At 40.9% G+C, this 17,569-nt stretch overlaps 2 protein-coding genes across 5 annotated transcripts in view; one reads left to right on the top strand and one right to left on the bottom strand.

Moving 5' to 3' along the window:
* Positions 1–2,809: 2,809 nt before the first annotated feature.
* bloc1s2 (biogenesis of lysosomal organelles complex-1, subunit 2) lies at positions 2,810–7,270 on the bottom strand. Its single transcript, XM_028587851.1, has 5 exons — positions 7,035–7,270; positions 6,628–6,744; positions 6,372–6,491; positions 6,115–6,219; positions 2,810–3,732 (listed from the first exon to the last, which is right to left on the bottom strand). Exons 1-5 carry the CDS (start codon positions 7,198–7,200, stop codon positions 3,701–3,703), a joined length of 540 nt encoding a protein of 179 aa, XP_028443652.1. The 5' UTR covers positions 7,201–7,270; the 3' UTR covers positions 2,810–3,700.
* Positions 7,271–8,382: 1,112 nt separating this feature from the next.
* usp24 (ubiquitin specific peptidase 24) overlaps positions 8,383–17,569 on the top strand; it is a 44,555-nt gene continuing 35,368 nt past the window's right edge. For all 4 annotated transcript variants that reach the window (XM_028586811.1, XM_028586809.1, XM_028586810.1 and 1 more), the window contains exons 1-7: positions 8,383–8,822; positions 12,265–12,433; positions 12,664–12,731; positions 12,843–12,986; positions 14,451–14,576; positions 15,173–15,208; positions 15,317–15,382. In XM_028586811.1, coding sequence (XP_028442612.1) covers positions 8,544–8,822; positions 12,265–12,433; positions 12,664–12,731; positions 12,843–12,986; positions 14,451–14,576; positions 15,173–15,208; positions 15,317–15,382 — 888 coding nt within the window. In that variant the 5' untranslated portion in view covers positions 8,383–8,543. The remainder of the gene's footprint in view (positions 8,823–12,264; positions 12,434–12,663; positions 12,732–12,842; positions 12,987–14,450; positions 14,577–15,172; positions 15,209–15,316; positions 15,383–17,569) is intronic.

Raw genomic sequence — 17,569 nt, 5'->3', positions numbered from 1 at the left:
TGTGGATAGGGATCAGGAATATAAAAAAAGGGAGTAAGAAGAGAGATGTCTTTTCTGAGGAACAGAAGGAAATCATATGTTTTCTTGTTATTATGGAATCTCCTAAAAAAATGGCTTGTTGGTCACTGAGTGCAGCTGAAAAATCCTCATTCTGAACTTATAGAGGGTCAAACATAATCATGTTACATGACTGAGCATGGCAGATGCTAGCTAGTAGTTTCATTCCACGGCGAGATATGAGTGGTGTCAAAAGTCTCCTCGAACTAAATTGAATTGAATTGAACTCTCGACAATAAAAGAAATAAGCGTATTTCCCAAAAAGTCAAACTATTTCTTTAATGCTTACTAAACTCTTTAATGCTTACTAAAATCTTTAGTGTGTAACTTGATATTAATGAACGTCCGTTACATTCAAGCCATTGCCAAATGAGTTGCTACAAAGCTAATTAAGACTAGCAGCTCCACACAACTCTCTCTGGATTTCTCAGTATGGCTATGTTCAGAAGATCGTGGCGTCCGGCTATACTCATCACCAGGTTCCATTCATTACTAAGTCGCACTGCTCATACTGCACAAACTAGACAAACCGCATTAATACAATATACACACACACACACACACACACACAAAAGATAATCACAGCTAGTGGAACACATTTTCCGTTATCAATACCATGAAATAATTACACATCTGCTCACTTGTTCTCAACGTGTGTGGCTGTTGGACGATGCGTATGTGTTAAGTCTCCACACGCATACACAGTGGCACGTGGGAACACTTTACTTATTAGGTCTCCACTGGAAAAATATGGGATATAAGATAAAGGAACACAGTTGCAATGACGATCATTCCTGTAAAGATTACTAATCAACCCGAGTGGCTACGTCATTTTTGATGTGTATTACTTTTGTTTCATTGCTTCCTTTTCTGTATAGGCAACACCCTAGAATAACAGCACTTTCTTTAGAAAATACGACTTCTAGATAGTGGGATGTAAAAATGTGCTAATAATTTCTTCTTAACAATTCGATAATTGGTTGAGTTCTACCTAGAGTATAGGCCTGACCTTGAATCTGTACTTTAGGGTGACCAGACCTCCCCGGTTTGGGTGACCTGTCTCCAGAAATGTCCCTGGTTTTCACTGTGACTGACAGACCCAAAATTGGAATGGATATTGACCAAACGTATAGTCACACACCCTACACGAGCCGTCCTCTGACCTGGAGAAATTGGTCTCTACGAGCAGCTGGCGGTGAGCCGGCAGTAAGACGAGTGCTTAGGGACCGTCTACAAACTACAACACCGAAAAGAGATACAACAAAAAGATTTATTATTTTAATGATTAAATAAGGTAGTGTCTCCATACTTACCTCAATTATAACTTCTCTCCTGTTAGTTGTACTACAGCACTTACTTTAAAAATTTTGGGAAATATTTTTTGCCATTAAAAAAAATAAAATTAATATGTCATAATTACAAAGAGGCATGTCTCCAAAAATACTCCACACATAGAACCCCCCCCCCTGCTGGTTGTCTGAATTTCTTTTCAAAGTGCACCAGATTGATGCATTTAAACATTAAAACAGGACTAAATGTATGCCCCAGGCCTCTGGAAAAAGGCAGAGAAAGGTAGAGATGGAAGGATCACAGTGCAACAGTAAATAATGTTACAGTATGAATAATGAGCTCCCTCTGTACCGGGGCCTCAACTGGACTAATGACAGAGACCTGTTTTAGATTAGGTCTTGCACAAACATATACACACATGCATACATGTGCATAACCCAACACACACAAACCCACACACTCAAGAGGGAGGTCCTGTCAGTTTAGATAATCTGTTGCCCATGGCAAAAAGAGCTCCGGGTTCTGCTCTGGGACAGCTAATATAAAGGAGGAAACAAAGGAGGCAGAAGGCATCACACACATACATCTTTAGTCAGCCATTTCTTTTGAATTGTCAAGTATAAAGTATAGTTATCCGTTTTCCTCCTTTGGTCTAACTCTTTCCAGTAGGACTGAACGATTAATTGCATTTGCAATAATATCGCGATAAGTTAAAACGCGATTTCCTAATCGCAAAGACTGCGATTTGGTCATTGGAGGCAGCTCCTCTCTGTGCACTGTAAAAGAAATACATTTACTATACAGTTAGTAAAGTTCAAAGACTGTGTTTAAAAAGTACAATCCACATGTTTACATATGTTTATTACAGTAAATAATTAAATAATCTAAATACTACTAAGTGTGGTAAAGCCACATATTTTTTATATTTCTGCAATCTGCACTTTAGTTTGTGTGATTTGTTTCTGACTTTCATATGCATGTTTAAACCAGGCTTGGTCAGTGCTCAATATGCTACGGTGATTGAAAAAGTTAAATAAAAGATGTCATTCATATAAATTCATGCATCACCTAATTTCATCATCACATCCAGGCCTGGCCTCCAGGAAAGAACAGTTTGTTTAATCTATCTAATCGTGTGTTGTTCATACTATACAATGATTTATTGTTTCGTTGTTGAATAATACAGAAGACAAAGCGCTTAAAAAATAATCGCATATTAAATTGCAATTGCAATATTTGGGAAAAAGAAATTGCAATTAGATTTTCAAAAATCGTTCAGCCCTACTTTCCAGAGTCTTCCCTTTTTCTGAAAATGCTGCAAGTCAAATCTCCATTCAGCGGTGGATCGGTTTTCCAGAGCTTCACAATATTTGACACATTGCATTAATGTAAGTCCCAATCATGGTGCAGGTCTGCCATCTGCTGTCAGTAAAATGTTAGTTTTAATGAAACAGCCATTCAATAATATGCACATCATGGTTTATTTGTTTTATAAACTCCAGTTTTCAGTGGCAACATTTCCACATAGACATAATACAATAATTCACCCATATCAAAGATCTTTCATTGCATAATATAATTCCCCCATATCAAATATTTTTCATTTTACACTGCAAACTTTTAACGCTCTTCAGAATGTGTGATTTCCAGCTGCTCTCTACACAGTAACCATTTTTTTTTTGTAGCACACTATACAAGTTAACCAGTTTGTTCTACTATTTACACTGCCCAGAAAACTAAATGTGTAAAAACAAAGAATCCCAATGTACATGGCAGGCTACTAAGTCAGAATCGTATCTGTCAAGAGGTTGGTTGCCTGAAATGCTCAGACTAAGAAGGTTGGAACTGGCTGGATTAAAAACACATCTATGAGCATGTTTCATTATGTAAATATCTACATATGACAAAAGTATTGTTATATCCAGTCACAAGTCTCTACCAATCTGTTACGTTTCTTTGTGTCTAGAAGTAAATTAGTATATTCTGATTCCACCACTCAATTAAGATATGCTAGTAATTTAGGCTGATATTTTTCAACATCAAGTGTATCTGCAAAAGAATGTGGGTACACACACCACACATGCTCGTTCATCTTGGCTGCACAATTGCTGCCAAAATCAGGAATACTGGAGTTAAATCTAAGCCAAGCACTGCAGTACTAATTCATGTGCCTTCAGCTGCTTCCTCCCGGGTCCTTTCTATGGGTCAAAGTGGCTCGGACTGTTTGTTGTTTCAGTCTTAGTTCACATCCTCCCCGCAGCTCTTGGCTCCACTAGCAGGGAGAGAAAGCGGTGACGCAGGGTTACAGAAGGTGAGAAGGCACCATCATTTTTGAGTCTCTTTTTCCCACCCCTCATCGCTTCTCAAGTTTTTTGAATCTGGCCTCTGTAAAGATAAGAAAAGACAAGGTGATCACTCTTTAGCGAATGAAATGCAACAAGCTCTGGTGATGTTTGGCTGTCTTTGTAAGCTGTAATTTGTAAATTTGTAGGTAAGGAATCGTCTGTGGTGTCACAGCACCACCTGCTGGTGAACTTCATAATTCTTTGCAATTTGAGCCGAGAGCTGAACTATTATTGGTCTGTGCTCCACATAAAAGACAAAATAGACGGCAAATAGAGAGAGGCTACATACCTTTTTCACAGCAGACATGTTGACATGTCATAGTAGGAAAAGCACAGGTGTGTTCAAAACTATTAATGATGGCCACATTCCACTTTTGCCATGTTCACACGTGGCCGGCTATTTTCATAAACGGACATTTCAACCTCTGTTTTGAAAAATAACATTGTGCACAGCTGTCAGTTTTCAGAAAAGTGTTTGTTTACATGTACCCGTGTATATATGCCGTCAAGAGCACGCCAAACCTGTAGGTGGTGGTGTAACGAGAAGCTCAAGCCCACATTAGCCAATCAGAATCCCAAAAATAGCAACAACAGCAAAAAATCACTTCCTCTTTCTCTCTCTCGGCTGCCTAAACCTCAGTTTGTCTCAGTTTACATGCAAACGTGGAAACGAAGATTTCAAAAATCTCCACTCTGGCCGGAGTTTTTAGAAAGACTTGGTTTCAGAGGCGAATTCTCCATTTGCGTGTAAACGAAGGGGACAAAAGAAGGGAGATGTCTCAGTTTGTAAAATCTCTATATATATATATATATATATATATATATATATATATATATATATATATATATATATATATATATATATATATATATATATATATATATGTCAATGGTAAAAATAACCATGTACGTGTAAACAGGGTCTTAGGAGAGGCCCTGGTATTGTGCATGCTGACTCACTGAAATAGCTTACTGGGACACTTGATGGAATTGAGCCATTGTTAAGGTTATCACTTTCAGCTGTGCTTTTCCTAATAGAACAAGTCAAAATGTCTGCTGTGAAAAAGGTCCATTATGTTCCCGTTGTCATGTGGGGAGTTGCTCTCATTGACAAAAAAAAAAAGACAAAACATTAACCAAACATAGTAAAGTAGGCACATTGTGGAATTTTACAAATACTTGTTGATTTGACCATGTCAGTAAGAATGTTACTAAAATAGTTTATATCCACGACGTTCCACGTCCGGGATTGCTCTGCTGCCGCCGGAAATTCCGCCAGATGTCACTCTTTTCGGGCGGATGTCCGTTACTTTCCGCTTTCTTTGTATTGGAATTTTAAACCCAGGTGGATTTATGAGTACTATGGTTAAAAAGGAACACGCCAACTTATTGGGACTTTGTCTTATTCCCTGTATCCCCCAGAGTTAGACAAGTCCATACATACCCTTCTCATCTCCGTGTGTGTCGTAACTCTGACGCCCCCCAGCGCTAGCCTAGCTTAGCACAGATCCTGGAGGTAACCGGCTCCATCTAGCCTACTGCTCCCAATAAGTAACAAAATAACGCCAACATTTTCCTATTTACATGTTGTGATTTGTATAGTCACAGCGTGTAAAAATAACAAGGTCCCATGAGACACAGCCATCTTCCAACCGTATTCATAATGGGAACTATATTCTCAGAAAGGCGAAGCAATGCTACTTCTGCTACTTGGGTGGAGTGTTTTGCTCGCAGCACCTGAAGCCCAGTGGTGAGGAGCAGAGATAACCTTGTTATTTGTACATGCTGTGCCTATACAAATCACAATATGTAAACAGGAACATGTTGGCGTTATTTTGTCACTTATTGGGAGCAGTAGGCTAGATGGAACTGGTTACCTCTAGGATCTGTGCTAAGCTAGGCTAGTGCTGGAGCCGTCAGACAGAGTTACAACACGCAAAGAGATGAGAAGGGTATGTATGGACTTCTCTAACTCTTGGGGATAAGCTAAAGTCCCAATAAGTCGCTGTGTTTCTTTAACTGCTCCTCAGATCTCTGCAGGGTAAATCCAGACAGCTAGCTAGACTATCTGTCCAATCTGAGTTTTCTGTTGCACGACTAAAACTACTTTTGAACGTTAGCGGCACCGCTGCTCCGTTCGGCGCTTAGCACCGCCCAAGGCGATTGTGATTGGTTTAAAGAAATGCCAATAAACCAGAGCACGTCTCTCTCCCATCCCTGAATGCTGTGTGGACTAGCCAGACCCTCCTCCGCGGTGCTGTGGAGGAAGGTCTGGCAATGCAAGACTATTACTAAAATTGCAGGTATTACATTATAAAATTTAGTGATGAATTTTAATTAATTTGAATAGAATCAGTCTCACTCAATATATTCTTGGACTGAACATTTTCTACATGCACACTTCCCTTCATTAAAGTCTTACCCAGTTTCTTGGAGTATGCGTCCAGTTTGTAAGCAGCTTGTTCAAGTGAAGACACTTGCTCCTCAATCTGATTTATCTGGTCCAAGTAGGGCTGTAAGCTAGCATCTAAAGCAAACATACATACCAACCAGATGTTCATGCTGTAGTATTAGACATTATATATATATATATATATATATATAAAAAACTAGAAATATACATGAATATAATGACACAATTTTTCTTAGTTTTTGAGCAAACGATGTATCTCAATTTACATTTGTTGTTGAGGTCCTGCAGATTACGGCTGATGTTGATGCTGATGTCCTTCATTTCCATGTACTTCAGACTGGTGAGCTTGTTCATATTCTCCAACAGACGGTAATCCTCACAAGTTCCTGAACAGATAAGGACACAGGGAGAATATGTATGAGAAAGAAGGAAACAAGAGGGCTAGAGATGTAGTGAGAAATGAAAGGAGTGCATGTAGAGGAAAGAAGGGAAATTGAAGAAGTGTGGAATGTGTTAACGGACCAGTTAGTTCTCCTTGCAGGAAGATGGCCATCTTTTCAAACATATCAGTGCACAGCTCATTGATATCGGGCTCTGCAGGCTCCAAAGCCTCCTCTGCCGTCTCCACACCACCATCACCTGAACACAAGCATGGGGAGCAGAATAAATACAACACAGAACACAGCATTTCAATACAGTGTGTGTGTGTGTGTGTGTGTGTGTGTGTGTGTGTATATATATATATATATATATATATATATATATATATAAAAACAAGTGTTTCCACAATGGAAAATCAATGAAGCCAAATATAAGTAAAAATACGAAAGCAAGAGCATTTACACTAATGTATACAATGTAACCCACACTTTTATTCTGTGCTTCGTTAAGGAGCTAAGCTAAGGAAGCTGCAGGTAAACACCACTCACTGTTTGTACTGGTCTTTTTGGGAACAACCACCGGGCTTTCCGCCACATTCTCCGGTCCTATTGTGCGACTGCTGGAGCTCGCAGCCGCGTTCAGAGCCGCTAAATGAGCCGCTGGCGCCCTGGAGATGCTGTCCATGGCTGCGGCGTCGTCGCCCGTTGCAGCCATTTTGTTCCTGTTTTGACTTTCCCTTGTCACATGATGGGCATTGAGCTCAGTTTTCACGTGACGTCCGTCCGCCGCCACCGGCATCCCCTACCCATTACTCGCGCGCATTGCCACGCCCTGATGTTGCTTGAGGTTGGAATGTGAGGCATCCGTGGCAAATTACAGTCAGTAATGTTAATACTAGGCCTACTTTTTATTTTATTTTTTTTTTTTTTTACAAATTTTACTGGTAACAAGGTTACAGGTATAACCAAACAGGCGCCTTTAAATTAGTATTTAATTATCCAGTAAAAACAAGAAAAAGTACACACTGTAAGTAAGTAGCTAAGTAAGTAATTATGTGGTATGGAGGCTGCAGTGTGTCACTGGAATAATTATAGACTTTTACAATTAATGTCTTAATTCAAAACAAATAAATACAAAGATTACTGAATTTGTGAGTGAATTTGCTATTCCAATTTTTTTATTTTTAAAAAGGCTTTTAAAATTAACTGTTATTCCATTATGCTTTCTGCTTTAACATTTACTGTTTCCATTTTGTGATTGCTTTAATTTGAGGACAGTTCTCTCTGCAATTTAAAGGTGAGAAAATGAATGTGCCACCTAAAAATGTGATGAAACCTAGTATTGTATCACCATTTTAAAAACATGCACAAAACTATTTTATAGATTCTTCCCATGCTAAAGCATACGTTTTGTTCCCCAATAAGTAAAGCATATATAATAATAGCTATATTAACTTTTTACAATTGAATTAACCAAAAGTGAATTGTTTTTGTTTGTAAAGTGTAATTCTAAATTAGATACCATTGCAATATGTTCACACATTCATCTCTTACGTTTCTCTTTGGACGGACACAAATGGTTTTACCAGCATACATTTTGGGCAACTTTTACTTGACAGCGTGAAAAGATTTAATACCTTCGCTGAAATAACAGGAGATGCATTTTTTCGGATGCATTTTATAAGGTATATCGTTATTACAGAAGCCAATTTCGTCCAGGGAAAAAACTGATGAAAAGTTTACAAATTATAAAAAAATATATATGTATTCATACATTGAGATGGTATCATAGTTCACTGATACCCCCGACAGTAAAAAATATACTGTTAAACAGTATTTAATCTTAGAAATCATTACAAAGTTTCCGCTGTGCGCGCTCCCGCGAGAAGCATGCAGTTCTTGGCTGGCAGAACTCGGCATAACACCTGTGTCGGCGCTGTTGTGGGGGAAGCCAGATCGTGACAGGCTAGCAGCAGTGGACTGTAAACATGGCGGCGTGCACAGCTACAGGGCTGTGCCGAACACCCCGTTACTATTAGTCTGAGAGACATCCCAAAAATGGAGACCGAAGAGGAGCAGCACATAACGACGCTCCTATGCATGGGTTTCCCAGACCCCGACGTGATACGGAAAGCGCTTCGGCTGGCAAAGAACGATATCAACGAGGCAGTGGCGCTCCTGACAAACGAAAGCCCCGGACTCGGCTATGGATATGAGCCGATGGAGAGTGGGCCTGCCCCCGGCGTGGGCTCGACTGGAGACGGGGAAAACAGCGGGAGGACTGGGACGGGAGGGTTTGATCCCCCGCCCGCATACCACGATGTAGTGGATAGCGAGGTAAGATAAACTAGCGTTTCACCAAGCATTAATTAAAGGAACGAGTCAGGAGAACATGGCTAATTGCAACTTAGTGGGAAACAGTGGGCTCACCCATTTAACTAGCTAGCTAAACCTAGCGGCTTCAATGCTATGCACCGAGCCCAACGTGAGCTGTCAGAGAAGGGGGTGCATTACTCTCCAGTGCTACGGGACAGGACACGTCACTGGCTCATAGTGACTGGAGTGCTTAAATCAAGCTAGTTAGCTACTTAAATGATAAACGTAACCTAATTCGCTATTCCAAACTTACAAGCTAACCAAGCTAGCTAGTAGCCGGCTAGCTAACGTTGGTTGAGAGTTGAACGCGCCAGTAACTGGACTAGGTGTAATGTTAGCAGCACAGAGGCATCCCTCTTGAGAGTTGCAATCACAGATGTCTACTAGCAGTAGTGGGTAATCAGCCCTATCCGTTAGATTGGGGACAGTTGTTAGATCTATTCAGTCTGCTTTATATCTGCTTTGCAAAGGTTAGCCAGCGTTAGCTTTCAGGTTGTCTGACAGCGTCAACTGTGCTCCGCTCCTACCGAGATTGCAGTCCACTCGAACCGCACTTAATAGCGGTTTCGCAACGTCTTTGGCATTCGTGGCCATTTTGATCATTCTTCTGTCCACATTCTGCTGTCAAAATGTCAATTTCTTGTGTCACTGAGCGATAGTTACTTGTAAAGAGTCTGTGTGAGGACAGTTGCATTTGATGCTCTAAGGCCAGTCGTTGGTTCTTTAGCAGTTGCCAGTGATTTACCTGCAGGTCGTATCATTTCGTCCTAGTTTGCTGTGTTTATGTGATGTTGTAACAGCAAACTGCATTGGCTACTCATAAATACCTATCTACACAAGACATGTCAGGATTGCTTTGACTGGCACCTTGAGAAACTCATGGATGTTTGCCTTCGGCAACTTGACCTCAAGCCTGTAGATCTCTTACAGTAGATCTCCTGAAACCCTGCATGGGCTGTCAAAAGAGATTAACACTTCCTTTAGAAAGCCACAAATCATTTGAATTGTAAGATTATTGATTCCTACTTTACAAACACTTGTTGTATCCAATTGATGGCTGTTTAGGTTGCTCTGATTATGGGTAAGCAGAATAGGTACAATAAAAAACCCAGATTCTGGCCCCAATAATGGCTGGTGTTAGCCATATTTCTTTCGCCTCTCTCCCACTGCTGTCACACTTTGATGCAGGCTGTTATAGTAAGTGTAGTATAAACAACAGTTGGCATTCACAGTATGCAGAAAATAGCACACAATTGCAGGGTACTGTAGATAATATGCCTATTAATATTTAAATATGCCAAATTGCCAATAATGATGTTACAAACTAACTCATCCCAAAGTGACTCACTCTCTGAGTTCATTAAATCTCTCTAAGGGCTGCCAAAAATATTTTTACCTGTATGTCCACATGCCTAAATTTAATTCCTTCCATCTTAACTAGCTCGTCTAATTCATGTTTTATTGTAATGGCTTTGTACACATGGATATTATTGAAACATTACAGAATTTGTTTTGTCGTGAGATGGAGAAATTAACAAGTGTCACTCCCACATGTCTTAATAAGTTCAGAAACATGCAGTATATGGAATAAGCTACAAGGATGAAAGTGCATTATTTCCTTCCTTTGCTTCCTCTGTTTGCTGTATTTGTGCTTACAAGCAGAGCCGGCCCGACGCAAAAGCAAACTAAGCGGCTGTTTAGGGCCCTGTGGCTACCAGAAGGTGCCCAAGAGCGCTTGAATATCCCACAAGATAATATTAAATAGTATTTTATATTTGAAAACTAAACCAAATCCTGCTTAGGGCCCCCAAAAGTCTAGAGCCGGACCTGCTTAAGAAACATGTCATAGGTCTTTGGCCCAACGTTATGCTCCTAAATATAGCCCTGCAGTCTCTAACAAACACAACACACATTGCAGTTTTTGCAGCGGCTCCCAGGAGGGTTACAGGGTGCATAGTAACAGAGTGGCGCCGAGTTACCTCATCGACCTGAACCTTTCCCCTAAGAGCTTTAGGTTTTGCATGTGTGTGTATGCACATTTGTTCCCCTGTTTGATGATTATTTGTGAGAGGTTCTGTATATTGTATACACAGACAGTACGTTTCTTCTTTCTCTATGCTGTCCTTCTTATTTAAATCAAAGGCACCAGTTTTTATACTCGAGTGGGTCTTGATTTGGAAAAACAGTAATAAAATGTCTCATCCTCGTTACTCTTTGAACCTAGTATTTTCTAAGACCGGTGTTAGGTTAGTCTCTCGCTCGCTTTCCTTCCTCTCGTCCATCTATCTGTCATTTCTAATCATCCTAGAAAGGGAAGGGATGAAATATGACGCTCCTCTGTTGCTTTCTCCTCCCCTTCCCTTTCTCCTGTACTTCTTTTCTTTATGTCCAGTCCATCACTTTATACTGAACACATTGAATATCATGTATGCTAACATGTGGAGATGTATTCAAAATGGTCAGACTCGACCTAACTATACTATCATAATGTAGTGCGAGCTGAGTCCCAGGGCTCATTCATAGTTTTAGATTATGATACAAGACAGCAGGTCAGGCCTCCATAGATACTATACTTAAATGCTTCACACAATTACAGTGCCAACATAAATTATGGTGATGATTTCAAATGTGACGCGCGTTAGTGTTGCACATGTGTTCTGAAATGTTCCACTGAGCAGCACTCTTTCAGAGGAGGGAGTTCTCAATTTATTATGAATATTCAGATGACTTCATGAATATGTAAACAACTTTATGATTTAAATAATTCAATAGTCCTTTGTCTGCCTTCACCACATGGACTCGTAGACTTCACTGCTACTGGTCATTTCGGTTTTTTGTAGCAACAGTAGGCTGAGCCTGAACTCAGCATTTTGAACCATCCATGCAGAAGGTATGAGAGGTGACTTTGAGTAAGTTGAATTTTAACTTGCCTTTCACAACCTGTTCAGATATGACCGCGGACGATATGTCATTGTGGCTACTGCTAACAAGACTGTGTCATGTCATGTGGCAGGGTGTACTCACACCCTTTCTTACACATTGCAACCCTTTTGACTTTATCGCAAACGAGCACCTGTCTGGATTTGTTTTTTAACGCTTCTTGGTAGGAAATAGACTTGGTGGGAAAAAAAGATGCAGAGATGGAAGGCACGTTTTTTTGAGGAGAGGGCACACTTTCCAAACGACTGCTATCGCTCCTATCCTATCCCTTCTCCCAGAGGGAGGAGAAGAATCCAGCATCATCCTGTCCGACTTTTATCACTGCCAGAGGCCGTTTAGATTAACCTCATGCAGAGGACAGCTGCAGTGTCCTAGAACAAGGGCCGACGCAGGGACTAGCCGTGTGATAATAAAGTCAGCCATTGCGCTAGGTCCTAATTATGTAATGCATGTGTGTTTGCAGCGGAGCAATGATGAGAACGGGAACTGCTCCGGGGGCAGCATGGAGTTCCCCACCACCAATCTGTACGAGCTGGAGAGTCGAGTCTTTACCGACCACTGGTCCATACCTTACAAGAGAGAGGAGTCCCTGGGCAAATGTCTTATCGCATCCACCTGCCTCGCCCGGCACGGTAAGACCACGATTGTGTGGGATGAAAATTGTTCTTAAAGGTCTGCATGCATTAAGCTAAATGCTCTCCATCTGCGTTATTGTGTGGGTGGTATGTTTAGTTTTCACGTTATTTTGGACACTTGTGTTACATGGCTCAATCTGTATCTCCTTCGTCACAGGTACATTATTTTCTCCCCATGTATGGATGTGAGATAAATGTGTGAATCCAACATCTCCCCTCTCTGTCAGGTCTTGCTGACGCTGATGAGAACTGCAAGCGGTTCATAGATCGGTGCATGCCGGAGGCCTTTAAAAAGGTGAGACACCAGAGATCCATGTGACTGTGTAATACTTGATTGATTTACATGCATACAGTACATTTTCCTGACTTTTTCTCCTTTTCTGTCCGTCTCGTTCGCCATCACCAGTTGCTGACCAGCAGTGCCGTACACAAATGGGGCACCGAGATTCACGAGGGAATCTACAACATGCTCATGTTGCTGGTGGAGCTGGTAGCAGAGAGGGTGAAGCAGGACCCCGTACCTGTAAACCTGATGGGAGTCCTGACTATGGTGTGTTCTCTCCCGCTCTCTGAGTCCTATCTTGCACCCGGCGCGGTGCGGCGCAGCGTCCGACGCAAGTGTCTTTGCTAGTTTAAGTTGTAAATTTTCCATCCAGCAACCGCGTCGTTTAAATAGCAAATGCACCTGTGCCCATCTTTGAGCCCACAGGCGTGCTGGTCTTACAGGGAGGTGTGTTCAGGTGCATTCTGGGCGTATTGCTATCTTGAGGCAGCGGGAAGTGATCGCGCCATTGACCAACAAAAACCTGGTCTAAAGTCAATAGCGCAGCATTTCATTATTTTAACAGCGAATTAGTAAAATGTGCCTAGGCTCGTGCACAGTGCGCAAACTATGCTTGTTACACACACACACAGGGGAGCGCAGCAGCACACAAACATGCAGAAGATTACAAATAAAAATATTACGGTGCAAATTCGCCATCATAATAGCAATGAGCCGAGGTACAGACGCGCCTGGCTTTTAAAGGGAATGGGAGATGACTCTCTGATTGGTTTATTGCATGTTACGCCCAAAACACACCTATGATTAATGAAGACACTAAGTACAACGCTTTAGAACCATGTGCCCGGCGCACGGACCCTTTTTTCCGCCGTCAAACTAGCAAAAGTGGATTTGGACACGCCCTAAACACACACCTGCACCAGGCAGCGCCTGTGCTTAGATCATTAAATTGGGCCCTCTGTGTCTCTCTCTATTTAATAATAATAAGTCTTTTAATACCAACCTTTTTTATTATTTGAAATAACTAAAACATTTTAATTTAAATGATCAAGCAATTGTTATTTTGTAGCAAATGATGAATTAAGTCATTTACTTTAAATGTAGATTCTTAGTTCATTGGTACTATCTGACATTACATTATGATCGGTGACAATAAAGCTCTTGAATACTCCTCATGCTCTGAATCAGCAAATTACCAATACTGAAGTTTTAGTGAACCTATGTTTAAAATTGAATCTGCAACTGTGACCTGTAGTGTGAAAATTCAATGCCCATCTGTCAATTCATCAAAGGTATTGGCCCACTTTTAACAAGAAATGCTTATTTTTGGCTTAGTGCTGTGCAACCAATCACATTTTTAATCTCAATTGCGATTTGGGCTCCTAACGATCACAAAAACGATGCAATCGAGAAAAACAATTATTTTGCACATTGCGTTTTGTAAGGGAAGTCTTATTTTGTCTTGTGTTCTGAAAAAAAAGTTCAAACAAGAAAAGTATTTGTTTTCTCTATTGATTTGTTTAACTATATCACTGCTTTTTAAATTCAATAGTTGCGACATCTTTTCTTCTTTTTCGTGTTAAATAATCGTGATGTCAGTATTTACCAAAACAATTGTGATTATGATTTTATTTCCATAATCAAGCGGCCCTATTTTGGCTGTCCCTTGGAAATCAGGCATGTGAAAAAAAAATATGTATTTATTTTCTGTGTCTTTGTTGTTGTGTCCAGGCCTTCAACCCTGATAACGAGTACCATTTTAAGAACCGGATGAAGGCCTGTCAGAGGAACTGGGCTGAGGTTTTCGGAGAAGAGGCCAACATGTTTGCGGTCTCTCCTAGCAACACCTATCAGAAAGTAAGTGTGTCTGGACTCTTCCTGTACTCGTATGGCTTATTGGATTATGTGTGTCAATGTATCCAGATGCCCTTGCAAGTGTGTAAAGCTGTGATAGCGTTAATATACAAACTTCTTTATTAGCCTTTGTTTACTGCTCATAGTCGTGTTAAGGGGGCAGACAGACGAGTTCCCCTTCTCTGGTGTTGTAAATGGATCCCCTTTAATATAGCGCCTTTTTACCTTAGCATGCAAATCGCTTTACAGTTTGCCTCTCATTCCTTCATCCGTTCACACACCCATGGTGGCAGAGCTGCCATGCAGCCGCCCTGTGTAACTAAGCCACTGGGGCTCAGCAAAACATGTGTGACTGACACGCAACAGCTGTCAGAAAGTGTGTGTGTGTGTGTGTGTGTGTGTGTGTGTGTGTGTGTGTGTGTGTGTGTGTGTGTGTGTGTGTGTGTGTGTGTGTGTGTGTGTGTGTGTGTGTGTGTGTGTGTGTGTGTGTGTGTGTGTGTGTGTGTGTGTGTGTGTGTGTGTGTGTGTGTGTGTGTGTGTGTGAGATTTGGAGTGTCATCGCAGAATAAAGCCACTAAAAACATAATTTTCTCTTTCAGGAGCCTCATGGTTGGCTGGTTGATTTGGTGAATCGAGTGAGTAATGAGCAGTCACCCAGATATTGTCTCACTATACATATGCCATAATTCATAGTATCAGTTTTACCTCACATGTCTCCTTTCCTCCCCTTTTTCGGCGTCAAGTTTGGAGAGTTGGGAGGATTCACTGCCATCCAGACTAAGCTCAACGCAGATGAAATCGAGATTGCTGTAAGAGTAACCGTCCTTACTTTAATCTTTTTTTTTTTGCCATCCTTACAAATGGACGTATCTAAAGAGTAATGAGATAGTTCCTACCCTGGTGATGGATGGAGAGATGCACTGTAGACAGACTTTGAGGCCACCTATGCAGGCGAAAGGTCACCATGTTTCCCCACAGTGGTCTCAGCTGCAGGGTACTGAATGTCTCTCTCTTTCCCCTTCTCGCTAATACTCACTACAAACACACTCTCTCATCCTCCCGCTGTGTGATGGTTGAAATGCTCGGTTGTGTTGTGTGTTCTGAGGCATCCTTGTACTGATGCTTCCTTCTGGGAACCTGGCCGGAACCACTGCAGTGCATAGCCATTGATTCAGTGTGCACACAAGCGCAGACACACACAACCACTCCCTCTAACCATTAGCATATTAATAAAGAAGAGACTGGGTCCAGACCACGCTTCAGTGGCAGTGCATGCTGTCCGATTAGAGCCCGACTGATAAAGGATTATTATATAATAAAGGCCGATATCAATACAACTATTTGGTGATTTAAAAAATCCGATATATCAGCCGATATATATTTAAAAAAATAAATAAATCCAGAAACGCGTAACAAAACATAAACTGATTTCCCTAACATTAGTTATTTGTAGTTATTTATGAGTCCTCACAAATGTTGTTTTTGTTTTATTGTCACAACAGAACAGAGGAACATCAACATATAAATAAAATGTATAAAAATACAAACTTAAATCGTAACTCTCGCCAAAATGCAACCTAGGGTCTTTTTGTGAATGTACCCGAGTCAAACTTTTGTTTAAAAGCATATTTATGACTGAATCGCCACTTTTAAGACGCACCGTATTTTCGGTCAAATGGTCTTTTGAATGGGAGTGCTAGGGACACTTTTATGCTAGCCTCAAAATAGCTATTTTTAAAACACTAAGAAGGCTCGACGCAACATGAGACTTTGCTCCAAGTATCACCAGGGGCTCTACACCTTAACGAAAGCGTTTACAACATTGGTTGTGTACCCAGAGTTTACTAAAAATGGTTTTGAACAACTCGCTGTAGCTCTTGTTGTTTCCGCTCACAGCCCTCTCGCCAGTCAAAAACAATTGATTTCCGAATGCAACGTAAAAGGGAGGAGAGTAAAGACGGAAAGCTCCTAAAGCTTAGTTCCATATAAATGCACGGATAATTCTTTCGTCGTTATTGAAAAACAATATTGACCTTGTAGTTGAAAAAGGAGCCTCATATGGAGTCCGTTCATTCATATTCAGATATCGACTCGTTTTGACTGCCGAGATGGTAGCGGCCGGAAACAACAAGAGGAACCATTTTTAATAAACTCTGGGTACACAACCAGTGTTGTCAATGCTTTTGTTAAGGTGTAGAGAGTGGTGATACTTGGAGCAAAGTCTCATGTTGTGTCAAGCCTTCTTAGTGTTTTAAAAATAGCTATTTTTGATGCTAGCAAAAGAGTGCCACTAGCACTCCCATTCAAAAGGCCATTTGACGAAAAAACGAAAATACGGTCAATCTTAAAAGTGGCGATTCCGTCCTAAATATGCTTTTAAACGAAAGTTTGACTCGGGTACATTCACAAAAAAGACCCTAGGTTGCATTTTGGCGAGGGTTACGCTTTAAGATATGAAACTTAAAGTGCTTTGAACAAAAATGGTGTAGAGCGCCCTCTGGTGGACAAACTATGCAACGCCAACACTGAAGGGTGTTTTGTCCATTTTTATTTTATTTTTTGAATCATTTATTTGTCATTATAAATGATTCTGATAAACGAATATTTTAAAACAAACAAAAAAAAAAACAATTCATTTATTGGCCATTATAAATACCGATAGTTTGGAAAATGCCTAATATCGGCCCGCCGATATATCGGTCTGGCTCTATGTCAGATACCTAACATACTCCAAGCACAGGGGAGAGAGACTATGAAAGTGAAAGGAGAGGAGCGGTCCTCTACTGACTCCCAGGGCTGAGTCATTCATTTGTCTGCTTTGAGCAGGAAGTCAAGGGAGATTTCACTGAGTGAATAGAGGAGGGAGGTGGGGGAGATGGGAGCTGCTCTCAGAGAGCCCAGAAGCACAGATGGAAGAAAGCCAGAAAAGAGACAAAAAGACAGGAACACGGGAACCATTCATTAAGCTCCTGTGATTTAGCACTGAATGACAAACG

Source organism: Perca flavescens, chromosome 9, assembly GCF_004354835.1.
Source record: "Perca flavescens isolate YP-PL-M2 chromosome 9, PFLA_1.0, whole genome shotgun sequence".
Classification (NCBI taxonomy): Eukaryota; Metazoa; Chordata; class Actinopteri; order Perciformes; family Percidae; genus Perca; species Perca flavescens.
Note: the sequence above shows the minus strand (reverse complement) of the source record. Positions and strands in the feature narration are given on the sequence as shown.